At 33.3% G+C, this 16,214-nt stretch overlaps 1 protein-coding gene across 1 annotated transcript; it reads right to left on the bottom strand.

Annotated features, from left to right (window-relative positions):
* Window positions 1–9,242: 9,242 nt before the first annotated feature.
* On the bottom strand, window positions 9,243–10,849 carry LOC147402201 (auxin-induced protein 22D-like). The gene is made up of 4 exons (XM_086443762.1): window positions 10,458–10,849; window positions 9,972–10,174; window positions 9,787–9,886; window positions 9,243–9,695 (listed from the first exon to the last, which is right to left on the bottom strand). Exons 1-4 carry the CDS (start codon window positions 10,673–10,675, stop codon window positions 9,620–9,622), a joined length of 597 nt encoding a protein of 198 aa, XP_086299888.1. The 5' UTR covers window positions 10,676–10,849; the 3' UTR covers window positions 9,243–9,619.
* Window positions 10,850–16,214: the final 5,365 nt, after the last annotated feature.

Raw genomic sequence — 16,214 nt, 5'->3', positions numbered from 1 at the left:
AACTTTAGTAACTTCCTAGGCATCCCTCACACTAACAAAACTTTTCAAGTACTCAAAATACCTCTTCTTTAATTTTCATTAGTTTTTTTTTATAAATTTTGTAAGTCATTCTTGCAAGGACATTTAGCACTAGAATTTCAAAGATTTATGGAAATGACAAAAAAGGACCACGTTTTTTTAATGCTCAAAATATGGCTATTTGCGACAGTAACTCTTTTTTTTTATTTAAAAAAAAATCGAAATACCCTCACTTGTAATTTCTCTAATAAACCCTTAAAATTAATCTTCTAACTTATAACTTCATCCTTCCCAACATTTTTTATACCATTGAAATAGAAAGAGATCTGTTCTCTCTATCAAAATCTACAAAAAGACATTGGAGTTCACCAAAGAGACTATAAATTTGTGGAATAATAGTAAACCATAGCTTTCCTCTATTTCTTTCATTTTTTTTAAGTATATATTATTATAATCTTTGTATATTTTTCGTCCATAATTATAAAAATGAAAAATTGTAACAAATATATATTATTTTTTTTTAACGAAAATTTTACGTTTTTGTTTATAAAATTTATCCAATATTGAACCTCGACGTTGGGATGTACATATTATAGAGTCAAGGTTCAAGGGTACCCATTGTCAAACTCAACGAAATTGTTCAATAGAAGTTTTTTGTATGTGAAAAATGTCCACAACGTTGAACTTCAACAATAGGCATTGTTGAACCTCGACTCTATAATACGACATTCCAACGTTGAGGTTTGACACTGGGTACATTTTATGAACAAAACCTTAAAAAAAAATTGTGAGGTAAAAAATATTGCTACCATTTTTCATATATTTATCTACAGATGAGAAATGTATCAAAATTATAAAAATATATAAATTATTTTAAAAAATTATAAAAATAAAGGAGAGATTGATAATTTTTTGTGGGAATCTTTAATAGATTAGAAATTGAACAAAAGAGTGTGTAAATCTACAAGGTTCACTATTGTTCCTCAAATCTAGAGTGTCTTTGATAGGTTTTGATAGAGAATCTCTCTCTCTCTCTCTCTCTCTCTCTCTCTCTCTCTCTCTATATATATATATATATATATATGGTATAAGATGTTGAGAGGGAGGAAGTTATAATTTAGAAGATTATTTTACCATATTTTATTGGAGAAATTATAGGTGAGGGTATTTTTGTCAAAAAAACATGAGTTACTGTAACAAAAGGCCCTATTTTGAGTATATTTAAAAAAATAGTCATTTTTTGCCATTGCCACGCTAAATGCCCTTATTGCAATTAGTAATGACCTATTAAAGATAGAAAACGATATATTCAAAATTTAAGAGTAACATAAACATAATTTTTTTTTTTTTTTTTTGAATTGAGGTATTCGAGCCTCTTAGTGCACCTGACTAATCCTTAAAACACGTGCAATCCCCCTCATGCGCCCCCAAACAAACATACAAGTATTTTTTTGGATAAATCACGCGGGTCGCTTCTAAGGAGGGATTCGAACTCAAGACCTCCACTTCATGAGGCATGATCTTGAAGATTTAAACTTTACTTTTGATCTGAATATCTATTTTGCCATGATTATATATGTATTTTTAGGTATCTTATGAATACATTAACAAAAAAGTTCAACAATTAATAGTTTTTATAGTATTGTGCTCACTATGGTTTAGATCTTTATTAAATACCGTAAATGCATTATATAATAATAATAATCTCATATCAGAAGTTATGTTATAATCTAATTCCAATGCTAATTAGAATGTAATTTTTTTTCCATCTAAATATTCATTTATTATATATGCATTTTGAATATTCCACGAAGATCTATCTATTGGCAAAACAATTCAACACTTCTTAATCTAATTATTATAAAAAATCATGCTAGAGTGACTTCAAGATGGAACCTCATATTGCACTTCTTGATGTGAAAGTGTATGGCAACCATGATATGATGAAAAGCATCAATGGTTCTCATACACTTTCATGTCAAGAAGTATGATATGAGGTTCCGGTCTGAGGTCACTTTAGCATTATTTGATTGTAAATTAGTAATGGCATGTGCAAATGCATACGTTTTACAAAAAATAGAATTTAACAATGGGCTTAAACCTATAGTTTAGTTAATTTGGCGCATTGCTTAAAAAGTCTAGGTCCTCGATTCAAGTCTAACTTACCCTATAAAAATATTTATCAATTAATATATTATAAATTTATTTTAAAAATTTTCATTTGAAAATATTACATTTTTTTTAAAAATATTATATTTTTTATTTAAAATATTTATTAATGTTATTTAATAGATAATAAAATAAAATAATTTTTTATAATTTAAAAATATTTAAAACTAACTAACATGGTTACAGGGATGCCGTAAGTATAATTTTATTAGACAAAAAATGACCTTAATAATAACAAGGTTAAATGTAAAAGTTGGGACATTTTTATCTTCCAAATTTACAAAGATTTATTCAACATTCTCTTGTTATAATAATAAAGATCATCAATACAGGGGTGATTAGAACTTCCTGGGCTCGATGAACTCAAATAGAATGCATCACTTGGCACATTCTCATTAATTTATTAAAAGAGTTGTTATTGGCACCTAACTTTTGCTTATAACACCCCACCTACGAATTCCCTCGAAATGCATGTTTTGAGAAAAATCCTAAGAAAATAAGCAATTGGCTGAGAATAAATAGAAGTTGGAGTGCCAATAGAAACTCTTTTTATTTTGCTAGATTTCTACTTTTTGGACGTATGATTTTATATGAGCCTAATCATAGTTGTAAACAATACTGAAAATATTTGAACTTATACTGTTTTGTAATATTGAGATTATAATTTGAGCCAAACCGTTGTAATGTTTGAACTTTGAAGTGTGTTTTAATCTTTAATTGGGGTGTGATGAATAATTTAACAAATTGGAATGTAATAAGTAAAAGTTGGGGTGCGTCAAAACCTGAGCCATTACACTACTTCGAAGTTGAAGTCCTAAAATGGCGGGAAATGAAAGAAGTTTATTAAAACTGACTTTTCAAAAATTAGTTTAATTCTGCACTTTTTTTTTATATTATTTGATTCGCAAAATTAGTTAATTATCGTTCAAAATTGAAATCTGTCCCTTCTCGTATTTTTTATCAAAATCTTGATCTCATCATTTGAGCTCTTATCCGCCAACAAAAAGATTTGAATTACTTTGGAATCTGATTTTTCAAAGGAGTTCCTCAATTGAAAAGCTTCCAATCGATTATCCCCCATTCTTAATAGCATCGAGATTCATCACTGACGTAACTCTGATTCTTTTTCGCCTGATTAAAACAAACCCATCATCCCTCCCTTGAATTTCACTATTTCATCACTCTTGAAAGCTTTAGGTTGGTAGATGAGGTTTGTGATAGGGAAGTGATTCATGGGTTTATCTTGAAGTATAGTTTTAATTTTGAGCCAAAAGTGTTGAGTTTAGCCCCAAATCGGACACTCATTGCCTTGTCTCTCTCCTTATGAGCTCTTAGGCCTCTCCACTCATAGCCAATTGGTTTTGAGTTGGACCCCCAAACTTATCATTGGTATCAGAGCGGGTCTCTCTCCTCCACATCACCCAGTTCTGATCTCCATGTGCTTTGGTCCACACGTGCGGGGTGTGTTGAGTTTAGTTCCACATCGGACACTCATGGCCACTTGCTTGGTTTTGAGTTGGACCCCCAAACTTATCAAAAAGTGCATCATTCAGCACTCAATTTTCCTTTACGGGAGAAGTTGATGTTGCGAGATGGGTATTTGTTCTTGCTTCACAAGATGTTCATGATGGGTGGGATGTCATGAAATCTAGTTTAAATTCAGAATTTGGTACCTAATTTGTTCTATATGTGCAGAGAAGTGAATATCGTGACATGGGTATTTGCTGGAAAAGCTTCAAATATATGTCAATGCTGCGAGTGAGTTATTTGATAGAATGCCAAAGAGAAGGGGGTTTCATATATGCCTATATGGCCACGATTTGCAGGTATGTGAATTAACGATCTGTTTTATTTCAGAGCAACTCCCGATATCAGTAAAAATGAGACATGTAGGGGGATTGACTCAGCAAGTTTCCATTGAAATAGGATCTACAAAAGGGAAAGGTTGCAATCTTTTGCAAATCGACAAAAAATCTAGTTTGGTATATGTGTACCTAAATGTATAGGATGAGCTTTATGATAGCAATCTAATTGCACCTTTTGTGAATCACACAATGGGTCTTGACCATGGTTTTAAATCTCGTCCGAGACCGAGACAACTCATCCGATACGTCTTGGTAATGTCCACCAACGAGACAGATAGAAAGTCAAACGTATCGGATGAGATTAAAAATTAAAGTTCATTTTTCTCATTGTTGAACGAGACGACTTAGACATATCGGAAAACTCGTCCACGATGAATTGGTCTTGTTCAAGGACGAGACAAGACGTCAAAACGAGTTTTAAAACCATGGTCTTGACAAGATTGTGTTGTTTGATGAGATTCAATAGGAAAATTAAAACTTGATGGAGTATGTTTTCTTGGGATGTGATTACAACTATGGAATATATAGTACTATGGGGGGCATAGGCAAGGCATATAAGCTATACAGTTATAAACATGTAGAACCCTGTTGAAATGTACATAAACTCTTTTATGGTCGACCATTTCATCCTTGTTGGGTGCATCGACAAGGCTTATAAGCTGTTTGCTTGTAGAACCTTGTTGGAGTGCATGGGGTGATCTGCTGGCATCTTGTAGAGTCCACTACAATGTTGGATTTGTACATGAATTGGGCCGTATACTCCATGGATTTGTCACGGGGGATTTGGACAACATCGATGTTGTCTTGGATTTTTATCGTCTCATATCATTTGAAGATGTTGGATTGTTATTAGATGAATTTAAGGTAGAAAGTTCCATCTCTCTATCAATTCCAAGGTCGTCTCTTAACTGCTTCACCGACAATAGTGAGAGTGGGTGATGAATAAGCGTTGTTCAAGACAAATTCTCTCGATATTCTTGTACACAGACCCACCTTCATGGGTTTGGCTTCAGTCGCTACCTATCACTGTAAAATCTCTCATTTCTTGTCTGCCTTTATTGTAGGTTGTCAGGGGAATAACTGGTCAATTTTTGAGCCTCTAAGAAGTAAAATTATGTGAAGCTACTCAAGAGCAACCTTGGTTCCTCCATAGCTACTTTCTTCCTTACAACAGGTAACTGTTATTTATACTGTTTCACAAAATTTTGGTTATGACCCAAATGCCAAAATATTGACTCATGTTTTGATCATCGTCGTCAAATCCTATTATTTCATTCAGTTCTATATATAACCATATCTTGTGTTATTTTAAATGTGTTATAATCGCTCTCTACTTCAATCCACATTCTTTTGGATCTTCCTCAAACTCTTTTAGAACTGTCAACTTGTACGTATGTTCCTTTAAATTGGGGCTATAATCAGCCTTCATTGCACATGATCAAACTATCTCAATTGACATTATCTTAGCAATTTTGAATCACTGAACACTCTGCATGTACTCTTAATTTTAAATGCCTTTTAGTGACTATTTGATCATTCAATCATTTTCTACAGCAGAATCATGCATATTTCATGACTATCTATAGTTTCCTAAACTGTGATGATTTGGCCAAGTAACTGAACATATAGAAATCTCACTTGAGTCTATTCATATGTGAACCACTTAATGTTGTTATACATCTTTTGAAAACAATGGCCTGAAAAATCTTCTCATCTCTTTCTGTTTTTCTACATTTGGGTTTACGTAGATGACTTTCTTTCAAATGGTTTAGAATTCTGGAACTCCACTGATCTTTCTTCCTATTTTTTTTTATTTGCTTCAAACATTTATCTTTTGAAAAGCAAATCAATTTTGTAAATATGTTCTAAACCATTTTTTTTTTTGGCCCCCACTTATCGTGGGTATCCCCACCTTTCGGGTGAGACTAATCCCACTGTCACACGCACTGCCCCCTCGCAAAGTCCTACGTGCAACTAGTTGAGTCAAGGGTCAACCGGACTCTAGAGGGTGGCCACAACAAATTCATAGCTTCGTGGGGTTTCGAACACTTGACCTACCCTTCCTAAGGAGCTTATTAAGGCTCAGCTTGCCACTAGGCCAACCCCTTGGGGTTATGTTTTAAACCACTCTATTAATTCAAAACATACGATATTGTACCATCCAAAACCACGTGTAATTTTATATACCTTTCAGAAAATTTCATCACGGAACAATCTTTTAGTTTTATAAATTAAAGAATCATCCATTTTATGATTGATAAAAAATAGGACCGACTAAACGAATCACTTCCCTCCATTCGAATCTAACCAGAGCCAAGTATTCTATTATTGAAAGTTGAGTTTATGCCTATTTTTGCTATCTCCATCCATGTTCTTTTGGATCTTTCTCTTACTCTTTTAGGACTTTAAACTTTAATATTTCTTCTAACTAGGCTATAATCGATCTTCACTGCATGTCGTTGCTCTTTAGTAAAATCTATGCGGTCTATATCATATCATGGGTGTCAGCACACACACACACACACACACATATATATATATATATTGGGTCGGTTCCGTAGACACATAAAACTACTCATAAAGCTACAACATTTTTGTCTTATATGGTTAAAAAGATTCAGAATTGGCTGATTTTTTGTGAGGATGATCTCTATGGTGAGGGGATCATCCTTGCAAAAAATCATCACATTCCAAAACTTCTAACCCCATCAAAACTGATTTACAAAAATTGGACGGTCTAAAATTTTTCAACTTGTAAACATGGGGCTAGAAGTTTCATAATAGGCTGATTTTTGCAAGGATGATCTCCTCACCATAGAGATCATCCTCACAAAAATTCAGCTCATTCCAAACATTTTTGCCCATATAAGACAAAACACGTTGTAGCTTTATGAGTAGTTTTATGTGTATACAGATCCTAATCCATATATATTTTATATAACTAAAATCGAAGTATATCCGAACTTCTCACTCATCTATCTTTTGAACCATATTTTTCACTCTTATCTTTTGGAACCATAATTGACGAAAATAACTTCAATTGGCACACCTACTTTTACTTATAACATGCCTATTTACATATAAACCAGCCTTCAATTTCAAAAGGATTTGTGTGTTTTAAGTGAAAGTTGGTGTGCCAATAGAATCTCTCTTGATTTAAACTTTGCATTTTTCAGTAACAAAGGTTTTTTTAATTGTCAAAACCACCATACAATATGATACTTATGAACTGTCACATACATTTTTGGATAGAAAACTTATGGAAGGAATCGTATTCGATTTGTATGGCTAGGATCATTCGGTCTGGTCAATTTTTGACCGATGACAATTACAGGAGTGCATGTATTCCTAACCTCATGTTAGTCAACTATACATAGTTGCTCTATCTAAATTGCATAGTGTGACTGTTAAGTTTTTGGACTGAAACTAGGTTTAATGGTGACCATGGTTTTAAAACTCGTTTTGACGTTTCGTCTCGTCCGTGACCAAGACTAAGTCGTCTCAGACGAGTTTTTCGATACGTTTAAGACGTCTTGGTCAACAATGAGAATATTGAACGTGGGTTTTAAATCTCGTCCGATACATTGACTTTTCCATCCGTCTCATTGTTGGGCGATACCGAGATGACTCAGGCGATACGTCTCGGTCTCGAACGAGTTTTGAAACCATGATGGTGATTGCTCACGGCTTCGGACATCGACCATGATTGCTCTATCTATTGCATGCTCCTCATGTGGATTACATTTGGTTGTCTTGTTATTCACAAATTATCAACTTTCAATTTCAAGAACTTTTGCTGAAGAAAGTAATGGAAGTTTAAAGTGTGAAATTGATGTTTAGATCAAAATCAGCCTAACTTTAGACCAAAAATATCATTCTAATAAAACAATAACAGTTCAACTTAGACCCAACTGTCTCATAGAAACCACATATCTGATTAAGTAATATATATAGAGTCCCTATTGGGTAGACCACTGATGTTGTCTACCGACATCGTGTCGTACTCGTGTTGCACAGTGAGTGATGGGCTAAACCACTATTTGTAAATATCATTGTACAGAGTCAAGCTTATAGAGGATCACAGCCATCGAAAATAAGTGATAAGAACTTATAGTGCCACACCAACTTTTTTATATCTCACCAAACATCTATATCTATATAATAAAACACAATTATAGGACCCACTTAAGGGGAACAAATGTCTCATTGAGCTGCAATATGTCCTTCCTTTTCACACCATTTTTCAATAATATCTCTTTAATTCGACTTTTTCCTCCTTTATCTTCATTTTTACTTTAATTTTACTATCTTTCCTCTTTTACCTCTTAAACCCCAGAATGGATCTACTACTTTGTCCCCATTTTCAGTAATACTCTTCTAAACTTACTACTTTTCTTCTTTCACCACTTAAACCTCAAAGAGGATGCCCGTACTGTAGGTACAAGCGAACTCTAATCCATACAATAAACACAAAGACCCATGTGTGAGGATAACATCTTTCATCCAACCACAATGACCCCCTATTTACTGCTTTCCTCTTACCCCTTCAATTTTATTGTCTTTACTCTCCTCCTCCTTATACTCCATTCTTTTTTTCAATAATCTCTCTAACTTTCCTATCTTTCTTTTTTTACCCCTTCAACCTTAAAGATTTTTTTTAATAATATCCCTCTAATTATATTATTTTTTCTCTTTTACCCCCTTTTAATCCAAAGAGAATGCTTGTGCTTACAGTGAACTCCATTAAAATTAGACATGGCGTTTGGCGTGTGGATATAACAATTTTATTTGCATTTCTTCTTCTCTGAAGTTCTTTGATTCTATTTAACGCCCAAAAAGTGATCGAGGAATAAATCAAAGGTGGTTTATGTAATTGTTTTAAAAACCAAACCAATAAGTGGACTTAAATTTAACAAATTGGTAAAACCGTGCTCAGACTTGGTTCGATTTGGTTGAAACAATGTACATGCATTTACTAAAATATTAAAAATAAGTATACTTCTTAAAACTCTGGTTATAATTAACATAATTTGAATAACTTTTGTGTTAATTATAAAAAATGGGTGTACCAGTATAAGTTCTTTAAATAATATGTGTGATGGTTATGATCATCAAATGGTTTTAATTTTTTATAATCTGTAATTCTCATGGTTTTAATTCTCATATACATTTTTCTTAATTAACAACACATAAGCAAAAGAAAAAGAGAAACATGTAATATTTTCTTAATTTCCTCTCTTTATACAATTGCATGGAGTTCAAATATATCTTTATAATCTCTATTTGCAGTTCTGGTTTGTTGTCAAATTATTACAAGACAAAAAACATTTCACAAAGACTCAGCAATGGATCTTGCAGTTATATAAACTCTAGAAAAGAACAAGAAAAATGTAATCTGACCAACTTTTTTTTTTTTTTTTCTTCTGTTTGAATCTCTCTGACTTCATGTTCTTGAGAGAAACCAAAATCCATATTTGATCTTGGAGAACCCAAGCTGAGAAATTTCTGTTAATTAAAGATTCATCTCTCTTCTTCATCTTTTAGAGGCTGTTTTGGCTTTTTGAGGTTTATGCACAAGACCCCAAGCCTTTAGCTTCTGATCCTTTCATGATTCTCAATCTCTTGCATGAGTTGATGAACATTCTGCAAGAATATATAGGTACCCAAATTAGCTATTTAGAAAGATAGATAGAGAGAGAGAGAGAGAGAGAGAGAGAGAGAGAGAGAGACTTACTCCCATGGAACATCTCCAACAAGCATCCAATCACCATCTTTGTCTTCATATGTAGGTGCATGGTCTGATCCATTGTAGCCTTCCCTCTCTGAATATTGACCTGAAAACATCAAACCAAAACCATCATCATCACATCATACATCATCATTATCATCATGCATGCATGTATATATCATTATTCTTACCAATAGTGACTTTAAACATAATCTCTAAGGCCTTGAGGAGCTCTTGATACCCTTTGTAGACATTAATATCAATTTTTCTCAAGTAAGGAGCTCCATCCATGCTAACTTTCACATAAATTCCAGAGATCTCTGCTTCTGTCTTCTTTGCTTGGAAGCTATTTTTCCTATAAGATCGAACTGGTGGCCACCCTACCACTTGTTGCCTGCCATGCAACACATACCCCATTAATAAACCAAATCCATATATCTCAAATGTTTGCAAAAATCTGTGAATTAAACATGTAATATTATCTTTCATCTCTCTTTTTCAGAATTTATTTCTCCACACCAATTAATTAACCCATATCAAAGATCATTCTTGTTAGAAGAAGAATTAGAAAGGGAGTGCACATCACATATATTTAATTTTATTGTTTGGTTATAAAAAATGTTGTTATGGTAATATAAGCTCTCTAATTTAATTCAATCAAAGTTTTAATGACTTACTTAGCTGCTGGTGCGGTTTCTCGGTCACCATCCCTTACATCGGTCTTGCTAGAATTGTCTTTCGACCCACAATCATCTCCGATCTCGCCCAACGCTCGTTTGTTGCTCTTAACATTGGGAGGTGTTTGTTCCTCGGATTCATCCGACCCGGGCAACCCTAATCTTAGCTCGGTCGCCTTGAGGTTGAGATCGTTCTCATACTTCACCATGCCTTCCATTTTTCCAATTATCTTTATAAAAAAAATTGGTTTCCCCCGAGTCGAAATCAAATCTTTTCGACGAATCAAATGGTGTCAGAAACAAAGATGTGGGTAAGATTCCGACGAAATTCTTCTATTTTCCGGTGAGGTTGAACAAGAACTAGAGAAGATAGAGAAATGTGTTTTGGGGAGGTTGTGACACAAGTATTTTATAGATATTGTGATAAGGGAGGAATAATATTTAGGGACTTATTTGTCATTTTTCAATTTTCTTTTTAAATGCATGTATTTCGCACATAGACAGGTAATTTGTCGGTCACATGAGTAGCACCTTTGAGGAAGTTGTCCTTATAATAAGGGGACAAGGGTGGGACAAGCTCGGCCGCCCATATGGAATACTTAAGAGACTGTGTTGTACGGTTGAGATGCGTTTTGAATGGAGGGGCAGGTCATTAGAGTGAATCGAGGAGTGTTGGATCGCCAGCATACCATGTGACTTGGGACCCACGTAACAATTGATTACGGTATGGGACGCATGCCACGTGGGAATCTTATGGGCATGGTCAGTTTTGGTTCCCTTCCTTTAATGGATTTTCTCGTGAGAAATTGAAATCTCAGAATTTATACGATATTAAGTTACAATGCATTGGGTTTGAATCGGATCAGGTCGTGAATTGGGTTATTAGATTGGATTTTATCTGATCTCAATATTTAGAATAAAATTCGATCCAATATAATTGAATTGGATCCAGATTGGATTAAATGTGAATTCATATAAAAAATATTAATGTACATCATATATCTAAAAAAATTATATATAATATAAATTTAGGTGTTTTCCCACACGTTATTAGATTACGTCTCTGTCAGATCGGGACATGGTTGATGTAAATCGATATGATATATTTAACAAATCGGATCATTATTGGATTAAGTCCTTAAGTTATCATAATAAAATGGGTTGGATCTAATTTGATCCATAGATAATCTTAATATTCTTATTTCATGAGGCAAAAATCATCATAATTCATGAAAATTCCATGCAAGTCTCATCAATGATATGTTGTAGATCTTATGAGCCAACCCTAAAAATCTTCTCGATCAAGTAATGGTAGTCATAAATCTTTAAAAGAAATAAGATAGATTTTAATTGATGGTCAAGATCGAGAAGTATTTTTGTTTTGATATTTGTAAGATTGATGATTATGAAAATGTGTGTTTATTTTAGTGTAACGGTTTTGTAATTCAACCTAAAAGAATAACTCAAAAATTCAATAGGTTTGTATTTTGTAAGAATCGTAGATTTTTTCTCTCGATATACACAACTACACATCCCCATAAAATAGTGTAATTGTGTATCTCGAGGGAAAAATCTATAATTCTTGCATCAGTCATGTCAGTGAGTTTTTTAGTTATCTTATTAAGTTGAGTCATAAAATTAATATTTTTTGCTTTATTTTAATTTTAGTAAATTTATTTTTATTGAGACCGATGACTTGATATGTGCGAATATGTTTTGAATGAGATTAGCATTTTGATCTTATAAGCATTTTAATAAGACCCATTTCATCAAATAAAGATTTAGATGATTTTTATTTTTTATTTTTAAATTATCGCGATATGTATTCAGGAGTTGCAAATTTATCTCCATAATATCACGAGAAAATGTCAGTGGCCACTTTTTTAATTCTTGATGCTTTCGAGGGTAATTATGCCAATTTACTGTTACCTCGGAAAAGAATGAAAGACGGGAATCTTTTTTTTGGTTGGTGAAAGACGCGTATCTACTGTCAGTTTTATGGATGCAAAGCAACTGTCTATGAGATCATAGAAATTTGCGGGTCAGGTTCAGGTACGAACTGATCCAGACTCGAATGGTGTGGATTTGGATCTTTAAAATAGGATCGAAAGGAAATGAAAATCAGGAATAGAAGTAAGTCAGATTTGGGTCGAATGTTTTGATAATCTCATCCATATCAGGCCTTGGATTCAATTAGATCTTCATATAAGGATCTATGGGGCAATGGGTCGACCCGTATATTCGTTGATGGACACTGGGAAGCATAACACGTGGCAGTTTTTTTGCGAAATTTTGAAGAACCCCCCTCCATTGGATTACAGGTGGCATTTTCAAGGAGGTATTCCAAATTTTGGCAGAAGTGCAAGGATGTGAAATATTGAAGATGTACCCGTGGTCTATTCCATATTAAGCACAAGTGTAGCTTCCTAATCATGATTAGGGAGTGGGATTGACATATTATGATTATTTATAGAATTTTTCAATCCTTTTTTGATTTATTAATGTCTCTTTTTCTCTTTTCTCACTTTTTCCACGTGCTTATGAGTATTTTTATTACTTATCATCTCCTATTTTTAGCCCTTTATGGGGCATAAAGTTCATTTTTCTTAATATGGAGAAACCATGACACTCAAGCTATCCCATATTAGATTATAAAAGCAAAAAGTGACGATTTTAAAAATGCATTTAAAACACATCTTGTATCTCTGACGATAAAAAAACGTGACTTTTTCATTCGTGACAAAAAAAACACTGTTTTATTCCCTTTTTTTTTTTCACGGGAAAAATGTTAAACACTTTCCTATTTTTTCAATGTGGGATTTGAAGATAATAACTAGATTTTATGAATTTTCATTATATATATTTCATACTTTTTAATATATTTTTTTGTCGTTTTTTTTTTTTTTTTTCTTTTTCCCATTTTCAATGTTTTCCCTTACCGATTTAAACCTGTACTCTGACTTTGTGACTATGCATTAGATAATTTATATTGCTCCACCAATCTTTTTATGGCACATTGATTAATAAAAATATAATTATACTTAAAAAAGGGGTTTTAAGATAGAAGAAAAAAAAAAAAAAAGAGGAGGAATCACGACTACAATCCAATAACACTGGCCTTTGATTTTTTTCTCATTAGATTGAAAACCCAAATTAAAGAACTTCTTCGGAGACTTTTATTTTGAAAAGAAATGTACTTAATAGAAAAATAAAATGAATATTGACACCGCAAATATCATATTTAATTTCAATGTTCATTATATTATAAGGCAAAAATAAAAGTTTGATACGGCCATTATAATTAAGCTCCCATAAAACAAAATGTGAGTTAGGGGTGTTGTGACTTCTGATGGGGAAGATTAGTCAAGGAATAACTTTACAAGCGAGTTTATGTGAATGCTTCGATGTGTCAAATATTTCCAGCAATATATGAGTAGTGATGGATCACGACACGACATTATGAGTTAGTCAACATACACGGCACATAATTGATTAATCAGACTGGTCCTAACTCTAATATCGACGACGTCAACATAAGTGGAAGATAGATGTAAAGATAACAATACGTGACGAAGGATCAACCCAAGCCTGACTCCATACGTTGTATTGTGTTTATTAGCCACATCTCTGTTTTTCATCCACAAAGTTCCATTGAGTTGACAACGATGGAATGTACCCAAAGTTCCGAAATCTTAGACAAGGTTTTCAAAATTAGGGTTACTTCGATTAGGATTAATAGTGCTCAAATTCTTACAGGACATTGGCCGACATAATCGATATATTGTCAAGCACATTAAATGTATTATAGGGTTATTTTGAATACTTTAATCAATTAAAATTATTGTATTTTTTCAATAATGCATTTAATTTATATTATTATAATATCTGCTCACATAAACAATTGGGGACCAGTGGATGGGCATGAGAAGATTTTTTGACTCATCATGATTCTCTTCAATGCTAAGAGGATTGGGTTTGAGTTGTAATCATTTATTGCTTTTTGTGCCTTTTGTGTTTGGATCGTCGTGTTATTCGATCCAATTTTATAATGGGTCATTCTCAATATGATGATAATTGCTATAAAAAATTAGTCCATTTCAAACTATTGGGGTTAAAATTCACCTTCAACATCTTGATAGGCATGTTATGAACAACAAGTAATTTTCAATTATGTTCGTCGCTCATTTGATCAAATCTACTAGGGTTTTGTATGCATTTTCCCAATCTTACACTAACTATATAAAAAAATTAACATAAATTAATCATTTAATTGATTAGAGTACATTTTTTAAATTCAAGTCAACTTTTCATCAGATTATAAGTATTAAAATACATTGACATTTTTTTAAGATGATCACCAAGTTGTAGATAGAGTCGTGATAATACGACGCCCCCCTCTAACACATACCCCCACCACAGAATAGTAGATACTTTGCCTCAGGATGCACAAGAAAAAGATATTTAATTATACGTATCCTGAGGCAGTTGATCTACTGTTCTATGATGGAGATGTGTGTCACAGGGGAGCGTTACAAAATCATTACACTCATAGATAATAACAAGTGTTCGATAAACTTGGATTTACAAAGGACAACCAAGCATCCAATTCCTGCAAATTTTCACTTTACGCCGGATTTATCGTGACTTAGGATCATACCAAGCAAACCTAGATTATAAAATCAGGCAACTTGACGGTGCCTATGAGCATAGACCATAAATAATTGTTAGCTAGCTTTGTTATTAGGTCCCAACACCAACACACACACATCACAAACCTACTCATGAAACCCAATCCTCCATTTCAATAAAGAGAAACATTGGACCAGTTAGGTCTCATAAAGAGGCACCCTTTTCTTCAATTAAATCCATGGGCATTCTTTTTCAAAACCACTCATCTTTGCCAAAGACCATAGGTACATGAGAGGCCCACCCCTTTTGTAGCAATTCAAATGAGTAGGACCACTTTTTTTTGAGTTTTAGTGTTTGGCTAGAGCATCACCTACCATACTCCAGCCATTTTTAGACCTACTCTTTAATATTGTGGACCCTCTCTAATTATTAAGGACCTAATTGACAACATGAACCCATGCCATGTTTTTGAATGAAGTATCTTTGGGTTGTCAATGGATTAGATTTGACCCGAAATCCAATCTATTTTGATCCACTACTCAGGGTTCGAATCAAAGTTTTTGATTTTGACAAGGATTTGATCTGATAGTGAGACAATATATAAATTATATCAGAACCAACCTAATTATCATCGGATTGTATTTGGATCCAAATATTAAGGTCTAATAAGTGAAAAATAGATTGAATCTAATCCAATTTGTATTGCATTGGATCCAGATCGTTTTGATCAAAGACATTAATAAAAAATTACGATCAATGACTAAAATAGGTATCTAAACCTTTTAAAGCACCTAAGTAATCCTTGGGGCACATGTAATACCCCCCAGGTAATTTCTGGGATAAATCCTCGAGGGGAACTCTTGAGGAGGACTCTTGACCCTACTTTTTGAGGCGTGGTTTAGCCATCTCACCAACTCTTACATAGTTGAATACAATGTGTCAACGATTTTTTACATTTGTTTTCCTTCTCTCTTTCAATTCGTATCTAAATTCAGTTGTTAATATCTGATAATAACACGATCCAATAAGTTTTTGGGTAGGATCCAAGCCAATTTGTCACTTTTCAGATAATTTTGGATCAACCCTTATTTGATCTATCGAGAATAGAGATAGTCCATATTTAGGTCA

The sequence above is a fragment of the Akebia trifoliata genome, chromosome 5, assembly GCF_017979445.1.
Source record: "Akebia trifoliata isolate Shusen 1 chromosome 5, ASM1797944v1, whole genome shotgun sequence".
In the NCBI taxonomy this organism is placed as follows: Eukaryota; Viridiplantae; Streptophyta; class Magnoliopsida; order Ranunculales; family Lardizabalaceae; genus Akebia; species Akebia trifoliata.
The sequence above is the reverse complement of the archived record's forward strand: the minus strand, read 5'-3'. Positions and strand labels throughout refer to the sequence as shown.

What these genes read in the sequence shown, in the direction of transcription:
- LOC147402201 (XM_086443762.1), bottom strand. Translation starts at nt 10,675, where the DNA reads ATGGAAGGCATGGTGAAGTATGAGAACGATCTCAACCTCAAGGCGACC. An exon ending in TATGTTTAAAGTCACTATTG is followed by an intron (nt 9,887 to 9,971) that starts GTAAGAATAATG and finishes TGATGTTTTCAG; the next exon opens with GTCAATATTCAGAGAGGGAA. An exon ending in GTTGGAGATGTTCCATGGGA is followed by an intron (nt 9,696 to 9,786) that starts GTAAGTCTCTCT and finishes ATATTCTTGCAG; the next exon opens with AATGTTCATCAACTCATGCA.